General features: G+C 34.7%; 1 protein-coding gene across 2 annotated transcripts; it reads right to left on the bottom strand.

The window, feature by feature from the left end:
• Positions 1-903: 903 nt before the first annotated feature.
• Positions 904-16,610, bottom strand: LOC113861467 (DNA polymerase zeta catalytic subunit-like). 2 transcript variants are annotated; one of them, XM_027494295.1, is made up of 25 exons: positions 16,289-16,610; positions 16,054-16,136; positions 15,744-15,798; positions 15,409-15,458; positions 15,187-15,299; positions 14,970-15,012; positions 14,730-14,798; positions 14,080-14,187; positions 13,777-13,948; positions 13,558-13,649; positions 13,290-13,465; positions 13,061-13,208; positions 10,437-12,039; positions 9,136-9,276; positions 8,367-8,665; positions 7,514-7,656; positions 6,760-7,351; positions 6,249-6,395; positions 5,092-5,367; positions 4,428-4,535; positions 3,787-3,992; positions 3,128-3,431; positions 1,502-2,113; positions 1,040-1,172; positions 904-999 (listed from the first exon to the last, which is right to left on the bottom strand). In XM_027494295.1, the coding sequence occupies exons 1-25, from the start codon at positions 16,587-16,589 to the stop codon at positions 974-976; spliced, it is 6,000 nt and encodes a 1,999-aa protein (XP_027350096.1). In that variant the 5' UTR covers positions 16,590-16,610; the 3' UTR covers positions 904-973. The 2 variants fall into 2 exon arrangements, with proteins under 2 accessions (XP_027350096.1, XP_027350095.1); XM_027494294.1 differs by having other exon boundaries at positions 999-1,172; positions 9,136-9,280; positions 10,441-12,039.
• Between the last annotated feature and the right edge of the window lie 138 nt (positions 16,611-16,748).

Raw genomic sequence — 16,748 nt, 5'->3', positions numbered from 1 at the left:
ATTTCATATTAATATTTTTTTATAAATAAGATTTATATGATTAAATTTTAATTGAAAAACAATTTATAAAACTAATAAATAGTGCAAGGACAATTTTGACTTATATTCACAACCAAAAAGTTTTGACCTGTATCGATTAGAATTTATTTCATTTCTAATTTTATCATATTTTTTATAATTTTTTATAATATTTTTCTATTATGGTTGTATTTTTTAAATATTGTTTTAAATAATGACTTACTTTCAATTCTTTGCATTTTAATAATATATTCATTATTTATATTTATTTATTTAATATTTCACATTGCTTTATATTTTAATCTTTAAATAATATACTGGAAAAAGTACTTAGATTATAATTACTTGTCTAATCTTAGTTAAGGTGAAGTAAAAGGAAAAACAAGAAAAAATCAATTTAATGCGAAACCCGCTGCATATATTCTCCCTTCGAAAAAAAGATGCTTTAAAGGAAAGCAAAAACCATTCTCGCTTCCTAAAAGCATTTTATTCAAAGATATTTAGAATTTCCTTTTTTTTTTTTTAATTCACATTTAACAGTTCAATATCTTCCCGTATCTTTATCTCTTCTCATCTCATTTATTAATAATATTCACATAACATCATCTTTTCATAACATCATTTTTGTTTTAAATAAATAATTTTAAAATTATATAAAGATATTTTTTAATTTTTAAATAAAAAATCTTTCACATATTTCAGAGTATATAATTTTAACAAAAAAAATTCGACCACCATGTTTTATTTCTATTGCTGTGTGCGTTGCAGATAATCGCACGAATATTCACCCCATACAATACACTGGTGAAAGAAAATTGAAAGAAAAAAGAAATGAAAAATATAATAAAAAATTGCTTGCGATGCTGAGTGCAGAGACGAAAACATATCAGCATGAATTAACTTAGCTTTACATTTGATTGATTACAACAGAGCAAAATATTAAATTTGATTTGGCTTAAGGCAAGGAGGAGATATACAATTCAGAACCATTCCATTGTGCAGCTCGGGTATAAGCCTTTACCTGCGGCAATATGGGTGGCAGCTAGCAGTTCTTTCTGAACTTTTCGCCTCTCATAGAACACCAAGCATGAAATGGACGTGCACTTCACAGCATTTTCGAGAAGCCTATCCCCGCCTCCACAGTGGTGACATATCTACAAGAAAAAGGAAAAAATAAAATAAAATCACAAAGCATCAAATTTAAGGGATTTACGGATAGGAACAAGAAAGACGACGTTGATACAATAATACAAACTTCCATCAAACCTGACCTGAGGTAGCATAAGTTACAAACAGAAAATCTAATGCAAACCAAAACTAGAAACTAATGAGACAGTAATGAACAACCTATCATATTCAAACAAATTTCACCCATGCATGAAATAACATAAACAACTCATTAGCAAGAGAAAGAAAGGATTAGAGCAACAGTCTCTAAAAGAATCCTTAAAACACTAAATGAAAAACATAGAAATATGCTTACAGCAACAAGATGTTGCATCTCTTGCTCTAACTTTGAAGTCTTGCCAATAACTGCTGCCGCAGAAGCTACTTCATTTTCAGAACATTGATTGCATAAATGGGCTGATGCCTGGACCAACCCACCACACAGTACACAATGTTTTGAAAGATAGTAATAATCAATTCTGGTTCGATGAATATTTGGATTGAATGTATGCTTTGTAGAAGCTTCTCTTATGGAGCGGGGCATATCTGAAAACCACTGGTTCAGGTCAGCACCAATAAGCCCAAATACCCGCTGTAAAGCGGGTATTATTTGTTTATTAATGTAATACAAATCATTTATTCTAAATGGGGAATCAATTGCCAAAACTTCTGATGGATCCACAACCATATCAACCAGGCGGGCTCCAGGCTCTCCATGGATTACAACATAAGGTACTCTCTCAGCATAACGTGGTTCTGCCCTAGGGTCAACCCTCATTGCCTTAGTGGCCACAATTGCAGCAGGAGGAAGTGACGAAATTCTTGCACTGTAGGTACCCAAGCGAACCTCCTTTGCAAAGATAAAATCTTTAAGGGAAAATCTGCCAGAAAGAATTCTCTTCCACTGACGTTGCAAATAAGCCTTCACCTGTAGGCAGGATTAAAAAGTGATAAGCATGAATTCAGATTTAACCAATATCGTAATTTTTCAGATGAAATATACAGAATACTTAATTGAAATTCAATTGTTTCTTTGCATCTTTTCTTCCTTACAAAGAAATTGTTTGAACAAGGGGGGAGATTAAAAGGGCATGAATCTGACTGGAGAATCCCAGCAGAGAGACTTTCCACTAAGTTTCCATTATGAAATTTTCCCCAAAAAATATACTCCACCTCACAAGACAACGAAGAAATATAGGGAGATGTAGACCATTTCAGACTGAGTGCCTCAGGTGTTATATGTGTTAAAAACGTTTATAATGTTGTACTGCACAATGATAAGACTTGCAATGCTGTATGGAACTGAATTGGGCAGTAAAAAGTCAACAAGAGAATAAACTCAATGTAGCAGAAATAAGAATCTTTGCATTGGATGAATGGACATACTACAACAAAATAGGATTAGAAATGAATGCATTAGAAAAAAGTTGAGGTGGCACTTATTGTAGAATAGATAGTACAATCTCGCCACAGTTAGTTTGGGCATGTGTGGAGAATGCCTGTAGAAGTCCTAGTATGGAAAGTAGATCAGATCAGATGGAAGATGGCCTAGTAGTTAGAAGCAAGATGAGACCATAGAAAACTATAATCAAAACAGTTAAAGGATTTAAAGGTCAATCTTTTATCTTTAAACATGTTGACAACAGATTACTATAGTGTCAATTGATTCATGTAGCTGACCCACCTAGTGGGAAAGGGTATTGTTAATTCTCGTGGTATGCAAGTGAGCTGAAAGTGAATTTCCATCCTCTTTCGAGTAATGCCGAGTGAACAATACATCAAAACCTTTCTATAAAACCCAATTTTAACTCCTCCCTCAATTTTTTACCTTATTTTCCACACAATCAAATATGCATTAGCCTATATTGGGGATATCATAATCATTTTTAAACAACTATTGCATTCAATATATAGGAAAGATGCAATCTGCTAGCATTTATACCTCCAATAAATCTTGATGCTCAAAATAGAGTCTCAAAGACTGCTCCATAATCTTTGCAACTGCACCACATGTGTCCCTGCGTACTGTCTCAATACCTTTAGCATCAAAACCAGGTTCAATTTGATCAGGGCGTTCATAACTGTAGCCAACATATCGTTTTTTAGTAAGGAGGAAACACGGGTGATAAACTTTCTCCATCTTCAGGGTGACAGGACTAGGATTCATAGCAGTGATAGCAGAAGCAATCTCACTCCCAATTTGGAAGGACTCTTTGATGGTGCGTCCTTTAAGCAGGACAAACATACTGCAGAAAATACAGACACCTTAATATTTTGTCTTTTTCTTTACAGCCCTGACACTTTACTAATCATTGCTTGATAAAACAAAAACAATCATGAATCCTATTTTGAGTTTTCCCTTAAATTACTCACCTGTCCTATTTTGAGTTTCCTATTTTGAATTTTTACCAGACAAATACCCCCAGTCAAACTTTATCCAGACACATACAAACCCTGTAGGTGCTAGGTATCCTCTTGTTCCAACGAAAATTTGCAAACAGAGATCAGTGTACTATTGAAATAAGAGAGCTGAGTATGCTTTGGTCAAATCTCAGGAGAGATCATTGCAATTTACTCTAATTAGTGATATACTAGTGTTACCTGTCAGTATCTCCATAAATAACTTTAGCATTCCACTTTTCCTGTAGATTTACAAATGATATAGCATTTTCCAGTGTACTACGGCCACATTGAACAATACTGTCTGCAAGTTCTGCACAAGGCATGCGACCACTAAATCCAGCAGCAGTGTAACCATATGTTACATTTGATATGAGCTTCAAAGCAAGCTGTCTTGCATTATATATCTGACAAGAAAATTGCACTACTTGGTAAATCCTTTTAAATTATGCATATAAAAGAACCATATCCTACATCACACAAAGCAAACACAATTAAATTCAGCCGTAACCTATGAAGGTAAAAATATTTAGCATGCATTTGGTCGGAAAATTTTCATAAAATTTCTGTTCTATTTTTTAAAAAGATTCTGATGCTTTTTGGAAAATTTTCCAGAGTCCAGATCAAAGGAAGAATCATAATTTACTTTTTTTTTTTTTGGTTCTGGGCAATCAAAATTACAAAATAGAAAAAAAGAAAAAAGATGCTTTGAGAAGAACATAGATTCTAAACATTTATAATCATATGGACATGGTCTTCAGTTCTTTACATTTTATATTAATAGTATTGAATAAACTACTGAGCACAATTAGAAGACATTCAATTCCTATTCACATCCATACCCGCTGAAGAATTTGCTCTGAAGGAGCCAACTTTTTTATTGCTTGTTTTACCATTATTCGAGTTGTTAAGATTTCCTCCAATAATCGGGGCAGTACACCTCTTCGAACCTGTATGACAGTAAAGTTAATCCATTCTCTTCACAACGGATACTTTAAGGTATACATGAAACATTAATTGTGCCATAAAGATACAAATAAAGTATATAAAATCAAATTGAGTTGTTGGCAAAGGTTGATATAACAATTTGCTGAATAAAGAAAGACAAACAATGCTTCCACTACTCTTGATGAAACAGAATGCTGTGGGTATGGTCTTTGGGATTAGGAAAGTAACCAGCTAAACCAAAACTGGCCCCATATTTTCAGCAAGTTACAGTTCTGAAAATATATGTCCTTCATTCAATTTCATTAAAGCTCAATCTGTACAATGAAATAGAAAAGAGATGGACGATTGTGGGTAAAGAATCAAGGCTACTCAATAGAAACATCAAGATTAACTGAATTACAATGATCTGCTAAAGAGAAACTAGCCCCACATTTTACAGTTCTGACAAATCGACCATCTTTGGCATTCATTCAAGTCCAGGACTCCAAAATATATATAGGGGTGGGTCAAGACATCATTAATGACTATTTATGGGGGAAAAAAGATTGACTGAATTACCTTGGAAGGCACAAACATAACACCATTTGGAGTGAGCAATATTTGATCTTTTAAACCCTGCAGAACGTGTTGCTCTGGTGAAAATGAACTAACCCCAAGTGTGTTGGCCTTTGGTGGCACAACTTTACCAAGACATGTGCAAAAGCATAGATTGTATGCAATTATCATGGATGGATATAAAGACTGAAAGTCAAGTACAACAACAGGATCTGAATAAAATCCAGACTCTGGTTCCATTACTAGGGGCAGGCACTCCATGGCAGGCTGAGAGGCAACCTGATTGAAAAAAAGAGTTAAAATGCCCTTGGTTACTGGTGAAGTAAACAAACAATAAATAGACCAAAAAAGAAGCTCCGGAATAACAAAAAAAAACTAAGGAAAAACTTGATAATTAGAATACTAGTACATACTGAACCTATTTCAATGGGTAAATAACAACAAAAAGAAAAAAAAATGTTGCCAGAGATATAAACTTATTGTACAAAATGATTTGGTGAATTCTATTATGATCCCTGGTGATGCACTGAACACAAAACCCACCCAAGAACAATTTTCGTATTTTATAAATTTATCACATTCAATCTCTTTTGTCAAAACTAAAAGAGCACATCTAGAAAATGGTTGGCCTATTGCATTCAATATTAGTAATAGACATGTTATCCTATGACCACCATGTCAGAATCCATGCTTCATATATTATTATCAGAGCCTTCCACCATGTCTCTCAACTCTAAAGAGCAATGCAGGTGGTGATATCAGCATTGCAATATTCAACCAAGACTAGTCAAAGTACCAGTGCATGGCTAGCTTGCTTGGGCATTGAGGCTACAGAACATGGTAGGATGCTAGGATTCAATCACAAGGTGGGATTCCTGTACGAGATTATAAAGGCTTTAGATCTCCAATTACAATGGTTGCTTTTGTAGTATAATTCTTCCAAGGTTTTTATTTAAGTCCTAAAAACATCCTCTCTGCTTGCAAAGGTAAGGATGTGTACATTTACCTTCACCAAACCGCACTAGGTGGGAGTCTCATGCACTGGACAGCACTTTTATATAGTCTTATTATGATTGGTTTATGACAGCATTACAAACATCAAACATCACAATCAGTTATATGTGATAGAAAAGGAGAGGATGGGACAATTTTGTGAGAACCTGTTGATTTCCAGGTGAGATAGCAAGATAATTTTGTGAATGGGCCAACCTCAGAAACATGGATTCAACACGGTATTGGGAGCCTCGAGAGAGAACAGAGAAAAAGTCTATGCCAAAGACACGAGCAAGTTCTGCTGTTCGATTCACCTGCAGCAGAAAAATAAATAAGAAATAAGGAATGCCAACAAATTAGTGAACAAGACAAAGAAAATGTAAATGCTACTTATTTTGGACCCCAAAAAATAATTTAGCTAATTAAGGAATCCAAGGAGACATGACTTCATAAAAACACAATAATCTATGTTAGCAAGAGAACCTTAAAATAACTTGTGAGAAAACTCAAAAGTATGTGCAAATAATTGCAAACATATGTTTAAAATTTACGCACCCACACAAGCCTGAAAAATAGATTTTGGTAGTATTATAGCCAAAATGTGAAACCAATCCATGTGCATTAAATAGCTGTGAAGAAAACCCTTATTTTGGCAATAAACTTATTATGATCCTTTACCATATCAAGTTGGTTTAATATTTCAAGGTTCAGCTTTGCTCTCTCTATAACATATTTGATACACTGATATCTTGCTCGTCCAGGACCACTTGAAAACCATTTTGCCAGCACCTTGTGGTGAAATGAAGGAATTTTCCGCCTCAATACAGCTTCAGCTACAGCTTCAACTGTATATAAGTTCAGCTTAACTTCTCCACGGATCAATCGCCACATGTTAAGGACAATTCTGCCTCCTACATGAACTCCGCTAGCATGTGTTCGTCCCCACTCATCCTCAATTATTGAATTTTCTTGCATATAACAATCTAGAGTAGGGGAATCATGGATGTCCAGTCCCAAGGTATCTTTTTCAGATGCTTTGGTATCTTTAGAAGCAATCCAAGACTCAGATGGAGTGCGAGACAGATTATTAAGTAATCCTAAACCAAGATGTGATGCCCTTTCTGCCAGAAAACCAAGAGAACTCCCTTGAATATCCCAACCCATCAAAATATCCGGGTCAGATGAAGACACAATCTTTATAAATTCTTTCAACATGTGCTTCTCATCAGTGAAGACCAACATTTTGCAGCCAGATAGACCATCAAAACTTCTACAAACCAATGAAGAATAAACATGAATAGCAATTTTTGAAACATAAGATTATCCTGTAAGAGATCTAGTAGTGTATACTGGTGTACAAAATTTGTCAACAATAGGAAAACAATCAAGAAAGAGAATGAGTATCCAAAGATACAGAGAGACATCACCATACCTCTGAGAGGGTACAGATTTACTATGCAAAAGAACAAGAACTTCAACAATAGAATCACTATCATTCTGAAAACCAAGAGCTACAATGTTGATGCCATCAAATTGAGGATCAGGTAAAAGGTCTCCTCTAGATTCTGCAAGAATCTACCAGAGTAGCAGTCAAGTTAGACTAATTTGAGAAACAAAACTACAAATTCATTTAAAAACGACAACAAAATAAGCTTATTTAAAATTTTAAAATGTAACTCAAAGATAAAAGTCCAGAAGACCTGTACTTTTAAATAACAAGCAATAAAGGCCAAATGGATTCCAAAGTTCCTATTATAAAAAGATTCGGGTCAATAGTTACAACTTACAAGTATTAGTCTCAGACTCCAGGTAACAGTGACAAGTACCTTTGAGTTTTTAACTCAATATCAATAAAAAATAGTGGATGAAATTTTGGATATGGAGAACTATGACTAGCAAGCTGATTTGATAACAAAAGCAACATGATCAACATAAAGCATCTAATAATAATAACAACAACAACAATAATAACCAGTAGTAAAAGAAAAAATCAAATAAAAAGAAATCAACAAGATTGTTGGTTGGTTATCAACATCAATTTCAAGCATGATCAGTAAGAGGGATTGGTGATTTGATGCTTGTGTGTGGATGCTTGAGAATGTGTTCATTGTCACCAATGTTTAAGAATCTACCAAGACAAAAATTCTTTTAAACATCTTATACCTAAAATAAGGTATTCAAATCAGAATCCAACATGCAAATTTGAGACATAAAAGAATTTTCAAAGTTATACACAAATTTGCTGCGAAAAAAAAAAAATAGGACATTACAATCGTCTCTCATACCTCTGTACTAAGTAATGTTAGTTGCTGTCCACAGCCAACACTAGCAGGGTCACGAAACCCAATTTGACTTAGAGGGGTAAGACCTGATTTTCCATCAGGGCCTGATATCTGAGAAATATCTTGTGAGCCATCTAGCCATGCTTTCGCTCTTTCTGTTTGTTCTTCACCAATGCATGGAAGCTTCTTTTCTGTATCAGCATCTTGATACAGCTTTTGCCTAAGAGGAGGTTCAGAAGCACATTTAGGTATATCCTTGTCCTCAGCATCAGTTTCTTGATGCATTTGATCAGGAACATGCCCTGATGAGAGAAGATTAGTATAACCAGATTCAGGTATTACCTTGTCATCATTATTAGATTTATGTGGATAGTTTTGTTAGTCTTAGTCATATGTTTGAGTTCTGTATCTTTAGATTTATGTGTTATTTTTTAATTTTCTAAAGCTGTAAAAAATTAACAAGCTCTCTTTAATTCCTAAAATTAAGAGCAGTGTCTAAATAAGACATGAACTTCTCCACCTTTAGGTCTCTCTTCCTGTTAACAATAATCAAATGGCTGAAGAAAAAACAACATTTTGCCAGAAGATTTGCCAATGAATAACTCATACACCAATTTGAGATTTCAAACTAGGTTTTTCAAAAAAAAAAAAAAAAAAAACTGTGCCCATAAGATATAAAGGCAATTTTTTCCTTCAGTGAATTTCAGAGAAAATAATATGGGTAAAAACAAATCACCAATCAGGTATCAAATGCGGATATTTAAGTAGATACCTTTTTCTTCACAAAATAGCCATCTATGCACAGTAACCGCAGAAGGAGGCAAAATATTTGGTGTTAATAGATATAAGTAAGAGCCATCATTTTGATAGTGAGTGGTGACACCCTTTGTCCCTTTAGATGTAAGGGTTTTAATTGGAATATGCTTATTGCCAATTTCCATCTCCTTTTGGGAAGCCCTTGCACAAACAGGAAGAAAGACATCCAGAGCATTCCCTTCAAGAAATAATCACAAGCTGGTGTGAAGTTTCATCAAACACCCAGTAAGATCAGACCAAAGAATATAGAAGACATAACAAACTAAAATAAAAAACCATCACAAAGCCCCATCTCAGTACGTGGGATCAGCTACAAAAGAAACCAACATTGAGTGTAGAAATGTCATAAAATGCCTTACTTCCTAGGTCAATTAAGCCACCACAATTCATCAGGACAATAGCGCAACTATACATGTGTATATGATTAAGATGAACATTTAAAAATGAAATTCTCCAATACCATGGGGAGGGGACCATGAAACTGAGAACTTTGTAAAATTTTGCTACCCTCACGACTCATGAGTTTCTACCAGATATTAATTATTAACATTCATAATACTATTTCCACATCCAATGTTTCTGCTTCCACATCACTTTCATGCCAGACCCATGTGTCTTCCAGGTTCCAGCAAAACCTGCCAAAATGCAGTCATCTGGCGTTGAAAAGAAAATATTTCTATCAAGGATCATTTAAAATGTTAAATCAAATCCATATAACTCTGCCTATGGTCCCATAGTCAGTCCCAGCCTAGGTAAAGGAAGATGGTTGCATTAGGTCTTCAACAGCTATATATGGATAGTAATTTCAAATAAATCACCATCCAATTCAAACAATGAAGAGTGAGAAGTCAATACATAAAAGGATATCTGCTATAAATTTTTATTAAATGGTTAGAACTCCAGAGAGCTTGAGCAAATCAAATGAAAAGCACTATCTCAGATTGCTTTGAAAGTGTTGTATACTGGCCATTTCAAGAATGGCAGTTTATGTGCCCTCCGAAAAAAAAATAATAAAGACTAACCAAGCAAGAGAGAGGCTCAAATACTTAACAAGGCATGAGACTGAATCACATATTCACCCAAATGCCTCTGGAGAAAAATATACCTAAAAAAACCCATTCAATGTATATAAGAAAAATAGAGACAAATCCAAATAAGGGAAAAATTTTGGGAAAATTGGGTTAAAGAAGACAAAGTTAAAACCTGGCATTTCATCAGAGTTGTCATCATCCAAATGTAAATGGGTATTAGAGGTGGTTGGCAAGGACAAATTACTTTCAAGATTCTTATCAGCCAAGCGGTCATCCCCTGTGGTTATTTCAAAGAATTTCATGGGATTACCCTTCAGGTCAGTGGGTTCAGAGCCAACAGTCTCGCATAACAACTTTTCTCCCAACTTTGGATTATCCATTTTTTTGCTTAACAATACTTGCACGTCACTTGCAGCACTTTTGCCCACAGAATTCTCACAAAACTTCACCTGATCATCTCGCACAAAAGATATGCTCCCATAAGAACTTTGATCCATGCAATTATATTTGCCAGACACTTTATCATTGATGAATGAGCTCTGCACACTACATGAAGTAGAAGATTCAGTTTGGTGACTCCTCTCAGGAACTCTGACTTTATAATCAGCACCTGTTATCAACTGAGTGTCTAAAAAGGGATGAGGGGACGCAGGCTTTGTAAAAGCTGCACAAACCCTAAGATCTTCACCCCTGCAAGTCACAGATTGATCTGTGGAATCAATAAAATATTTTTCAGGCTCATGGAGGTCTGGTCCTCCATGCATTAAGGAAGAACCTTCATTAGTACAGTTCCTCAACACCATGCTTGCTTCTAAACCCTGCATTTCATGTTGACCAAAACACTCATCTTTTGGCTTACTAGCTTGTAAAAAACTGCCGCTGCCAGCTGGAAGAGGCAGTTTGTTACACATCAAATTATCATGATCACTAACAATTAGATCACAGTTCTTCTGGAGTTCTGTTTCTTCTTCATCAGTTTGCTTTGTTTTCAAATCCAGTTGTTTTTGCTGAAGGCATCTATTTGGTTCCTCATGCCTGTCTAAAAGAAGCTTTTTAGTAGTTTCAGCCTCGCATTCAGTTTGTTCAACTTGATAAGATCGCTTTCGCCTCATCATATCTCGCAAAGAGCAGTTTACCAATCTATATACTTCTTTTGAATCTGAAGCACCTTTGTCCATATTTCTTTTAATATAAGCACTATTTCTCACCTCATTTCTGTTTAAGTAATCTGAATGAGCAGAATCTCCAGTTGCACTTCCAAATGGATGAGTTGCAAGTAAAGTGACATGTTCTCCATCTTTATTAACCTTATCAGTCATGGAAAATGGCAAAGAGCCCCATTGTTTATTCCTTTTATCTTTACTAAGAGTACTTGTGTCAGTATTGTGCAGTACATGATACTCAGAACCCCTTTTGTATTCACTGCTTATCTCTAATGGAGAAGAGGTTCCAGTCAGACTAGAAGAGGTTCCAGCCAAACTAGCATGTGGACTTGAAAATTCATCATCATTTGAACCGTCAACTTGGGGTAACATACTGTTTGATGAAGCTTTGATAGGAGAATTGTGATCAAAGGAACTAGAAGGCTTCTCCTTTGCTAACTCCAACTCAAGCATATCATCAATTGAATCTAGAATATCCTGACACTCCTTCTGGGACTCACTCTCATAAGCCATATTAGCTTCCTCCAGCACCTTATGAATTGTTGCAGAAGGTACCAAGGGAGTCAAGATCATTTCATAAGCAAGTTCATCATCTGAGTTTATATCCTCTGCAGCTTGAGATGTTGCAAGCCACTTAAGGAGATTTTGTGCTTCCTTATCCGCAGCCTAAAAAGCAGGAAATACAGAAATGCAAGAGAAAATTTTAATAGCTAAAAAGAAATCAAAGGTTGAATTGTGGCATGATAAATCCAACAATCCTTTTGGCTCCATTTAGCCAATAGATATTGTTCTTGGATTATTTTAAAGAAAATAAATAAATAAATTTATATGTGAGCACATTATTTTCTTATTTCTTTAGGTTCTTCTGAAATTTCTAATATTTCACTATAAAGTATCCTTATACAGTTTAAGAAAACTAAAAATAGTACCCCAAAAATGCATATATTAGTAAAAACCTAAAGAAAATATTTCCTGCATAAAAAATTTCAATAATCCTTATTAACTTTAATTAAGGAGGGTAAGCATGCACCAAATCATTGGGTTTAAAATGTAGACATATTAATGCATGTGAATGTGCACCAGCAGGACAGTAGCTTTGGTTAAATTCAAACAATTTTAGTAATTAAGATCTAGACAATCAGCAATATAAAATATTAATGAAGGTAGGTTATGTCAATATCTAGAAGTTTGTTAGAATTTGAATCTATCTATTTTTAATTAATTGCATTTACAATTATTTTGTCTTTCCTATTTTCTCTTTAATTCGCTTGATTAATTGGTTGCATTTAAATATTTAAGTTGTAATTATTCAGTAATTAATAGTGGAATCCCTCTAGATCTAGATATAATAACTCCTTATATTACTTGACAATAACCATGCACCTCTGGCTCTATCAATAAACCAGTCCTTCTGAATAGATCTTCCATGAGATTCTGACTACATGTAGAGCAACTGATCACAAGAAGATATATTTTGAGAAAGGGGAGGGAGGAAAAGTGCTCTTGCAATTTGTAGGTAACCTATGACATACATAGGGAGAAACATACATGCATACAGAGAATCCATGAAATAAACACCACACATCAATACCCAATCCTCTCAAGATTATTTTTCCTTAAAAAAAGTAAGGCATAATTATGAAAATATTTGTATGCATGGAAGATAAATCATGGAAAAAGCCATTGCCTTTATGTCCAACATTCCAATAATTTCAGATGATTGCATTTCACCCAAAGTCAACAATTTGGGATTTAGGTCAGTTCCTTCCTCATGAAATTTGGCATTTTCACATAATGAAGCTGGTGGTGATGCCGAGCCTATTATGTCTGTTTCTCTGCAACAATTCAAGGGTTGTTATGCTTCACTTGTAAGATTTACTAAATTTTCCATCATGCAATAATGGCTGCCTACAAACCTCAGTTCCTTCTCAGGAGTACAAAAAAAAGAGGTTTCAGCTTCACTGCACATGTGAATAAGTTTTCTCTCAAAGTCAAAACCAACAGATAGCAGTTTCATAACATCTTCTGGAAGTGGTTTACCAGGATCAGAAGGCATAGTAGCCTTGTGAATCCCAGTCCGTTTCTGCTGTTCCTGAAATAATATGAAGCAATTAATTTGGATAAAATCTAGACAACCTATCATGTAAGGTGAACATATAGAGAGACAGATTAACAACAGGTTACCTCCCATATTGGTACAAGTGACTGAACCATGTAGACATCAGAGCACGTTTGTGAGAGAGATGAATACATTTTAAACTGCTGATTAAGAATCTCTGCCACAACAGATACATTTTCATAATCAGACAAATAACAGTAGCAGAAGACACCATTGCATATTTAAGTATGCATGTGAGCATGCACATTTGTGGTTGTGTCAGTATGTCCTGAAACCAGACAAACCATTTACAGAAGTATCTCCTTCAAGCTCACATATGCTTTGGCGTTTAGGACAGTGAGCATTATCATTTGACGAAGCACCAAAATCACTTGGAGGTGGCCACATCCAATCAGATGGTATCACAGAAGACATCCACAATTTTGATTCTAAACATGCATCTGCACCTGGATCTGCCTAATCAAAAGATTGAAATATCAAGTATAAATAAGGGGCGTATATCACTAAAACAGATAACAGTTTGATAATTAAACAAGAAAAATAAATTAGGGGGACTTTGAAATCTGAAAGCATGCAAGTCAACACACCTTTCTATGCTGGCTATCAATATTTAACTTCTTGCAAGTGGGTATGGGATGGCGGAACTTCAAATTTGATAGGTGCAAATGGCCCATGCCATATAAGTTATAATCAACCTAACACATTGAAACAAGGTTTATTTATCAACAAACATGAGACAAACTTAAGCAAAAATGTGCTAAAGGATTTTGCAAGTAGACTATGAGGCAAACAAATGAGAGAACAGTGATGGACAAACATATTCAGTTGATCAGTTCACATAAAACTCAAGCAACCATAAGAAATGGCACAAAATTAATTGAACATCACCAGAAAAAATGTCACTTAAAATGAGTACATGATAAATCAATAGTTTTTTAAATGCATCAAATTCACAAATAATATAATGTCCAAGCGCAAGAGACTAGCTGGATATTCGAGACCCATCCAAGCTAATCCAAACCATATAATATATAAACAATAAGAAAAAAAAAACATAAAATCAGATTGATCAAATTCAGCGTAGTAGGTGAACGCTGCCAGATACATAAAATTCTGGGTGTGTATAATGCCATGTAAGAAAAAGAGCCTAACTTAATCAGAAAACCATCTTATCATGTTTACTTACACTTTAACTACAATATGCTTCAGATGTAATAAATTATACGAAAGCACATACCAGAAACTGAAGAATAAAGGGTATATGTGATTCATAAGGCTGTAAACTTTTATCAAGAACAGCACCAGCCTGAAAAGGAAATGTCAAGATGAAAGCTAATTTTTTGTATCATCAAAGTAAGCTGTACTAATTTCAATAAGGACTTTCCACTTGACTACAAAAAATTGAAGCATTCTGAACAAATTGATAACTGAGGTACAAGCAGCAAGCTAAAGTATATGTAATGTCCAGAAATTGTACCAAGAGAAGATTAGCTGCACGGGAGACATCTTGAGGATAATATCTAATTGCCAGTCAAGGCTTACCCTTTTTTGGGTAAGAAGGTAATTCCCACAATTTAAGCATGCTATCATCCTCTCTTGCACATACAAATGGCACATGCATGCTGCATAACTGTGCTTGTGAAAAAATATTGCAAATAAAAAAAAAAATGTATAAAATATCTGATAGTGGATACAGGTATATCTTTACAAATAAATCCTCAAATGAATGATAGCCATAAAATTTCTTTGCTCGTACAAGGCTGCATCCATGGACATGCTGTCTCGTTGAACCAGCACTGCCTTTAAGCTGTAGAAGTTGCAACCAAATTTGAAGCACATTTCTAATTTGAAGACAAAAGAAGAAGAAAAAAAACATAAAATAGAGAGTACAAAACATATTCTAACTCATGCAATACCTTTAAGGCTTTCTCAAGAGAAGCAGCTACGTTATAGGTGTAAGCATCACCTGTGCAACATTAAGGAACATATATCCCAAGTATCAAGTCAATAAATCAAAATGTGAGATTTTTTAAAGCATAAAAACTGAAGAAAATTAGATAAATCAAAAACATCATCCGGATGGTTAAAGTTGGCCTACAAAGGAAAAAGAGAAAACAAAAAAAATGGAATTGGCACACAATATAATAAAAAAACTTGAAAATAAGTAACCTACTAAAATCATGAGAAAATTGAAATCAAATAATTTCAAATATATGAAACAGGGGCAAGCCAATACGACTTGCTTTATTACCTTGGTCAGGCAGAAGTGGTATGTCTGAACAAGGGACATACAAATAAGGTAAAGCCTACAAAGAAAAATACGGATAAACAATTTAACTTTAACCATAGTAATAAGATATGAAAGATAAAGAAGCAGTAACAACTTTGCTTATTCCAAGACGGTAAAACTCTGATGTTGCATTTATGATAACAAAATTGCCAGCACCCGAACTCAGAGAGGTAAATCACAGGGAAGTAAATACGAAGCATAACTAACTACACATCTTGTTTCTCAACCAAAACGATTTAAAAGACAAAAAAAAAAAAACGTTTGATCTTACTCTATGAATGTGCAAGCAAGTTTTCTGGCCAGCAGGAGTAGAACCATATACTCTTATTACAGGCACCTCGTTCACCTTTTCACCTTATTATAAAAACGAAGCAATGAAACGCAACAACTTAATAGGATAAACACTGAAACTTTGAAACGCAGAATGAAACATAAATTGTCGTTTGTTCTTAGGTAACTCAATTTTACATAGAAAGTGAAAACACTTAGGGTTGCTGGTGTCGTACCATGGAAGCTACTGTAACAGATATCGGTGCCTGGGATTGGCGGTGCCATGTGATAGTCGATGGAGACAATCCGAACACTGAAAATCTCTGAATTCGACCGTGAATCTGTCATTTTGTTTTTCCCTCGCTTTTTGCAGAAAGCGTTCGGTGAATGAGGGGTGAGACTTGAGAGTAATTGAAAGTGGAGGAAACTTTTTGGCGCTAGGTAGTTGGGACAAGTTTTCAACTTCAAAGGCTTCTCCCTCACGCTTAGCTTTTTATTTGGAATCGGGCAGGCCCATTTCGGCCTAAAAATGATCATCAAGTTCAATTTTCGGCCCAAACAACTGTGTTATGTTAAAATGCCAATGTATTAAGTCAGGATTAAAGTATTGATAAAAAATTTAAAAAATATATTTACATTTTTTAAAATTTGTTATATTATTTTAATTTCTCGTGATTCCTGTACTTATCGGTAAAA

This window comes from Abrus precatorius, unplaced genomic scaffold, assembly GCF_003935025.1.
Source record: "Abrus precatorius isolate BTA unplaced genomic scaffold, Abrus_2018 Scaffold3, whole genome shotgun sequence".
In the NCBI taxonomy this organism is placed as follows: Eukaryota; Viridiplantae; Streptophyta; class Magnoliopsida; order Fabales; family Fabaceae; genus Abrus; species Abrus precatorius.
This window is presented reverse-complemented; position numbering and strand designations above follow the sequence as displayed.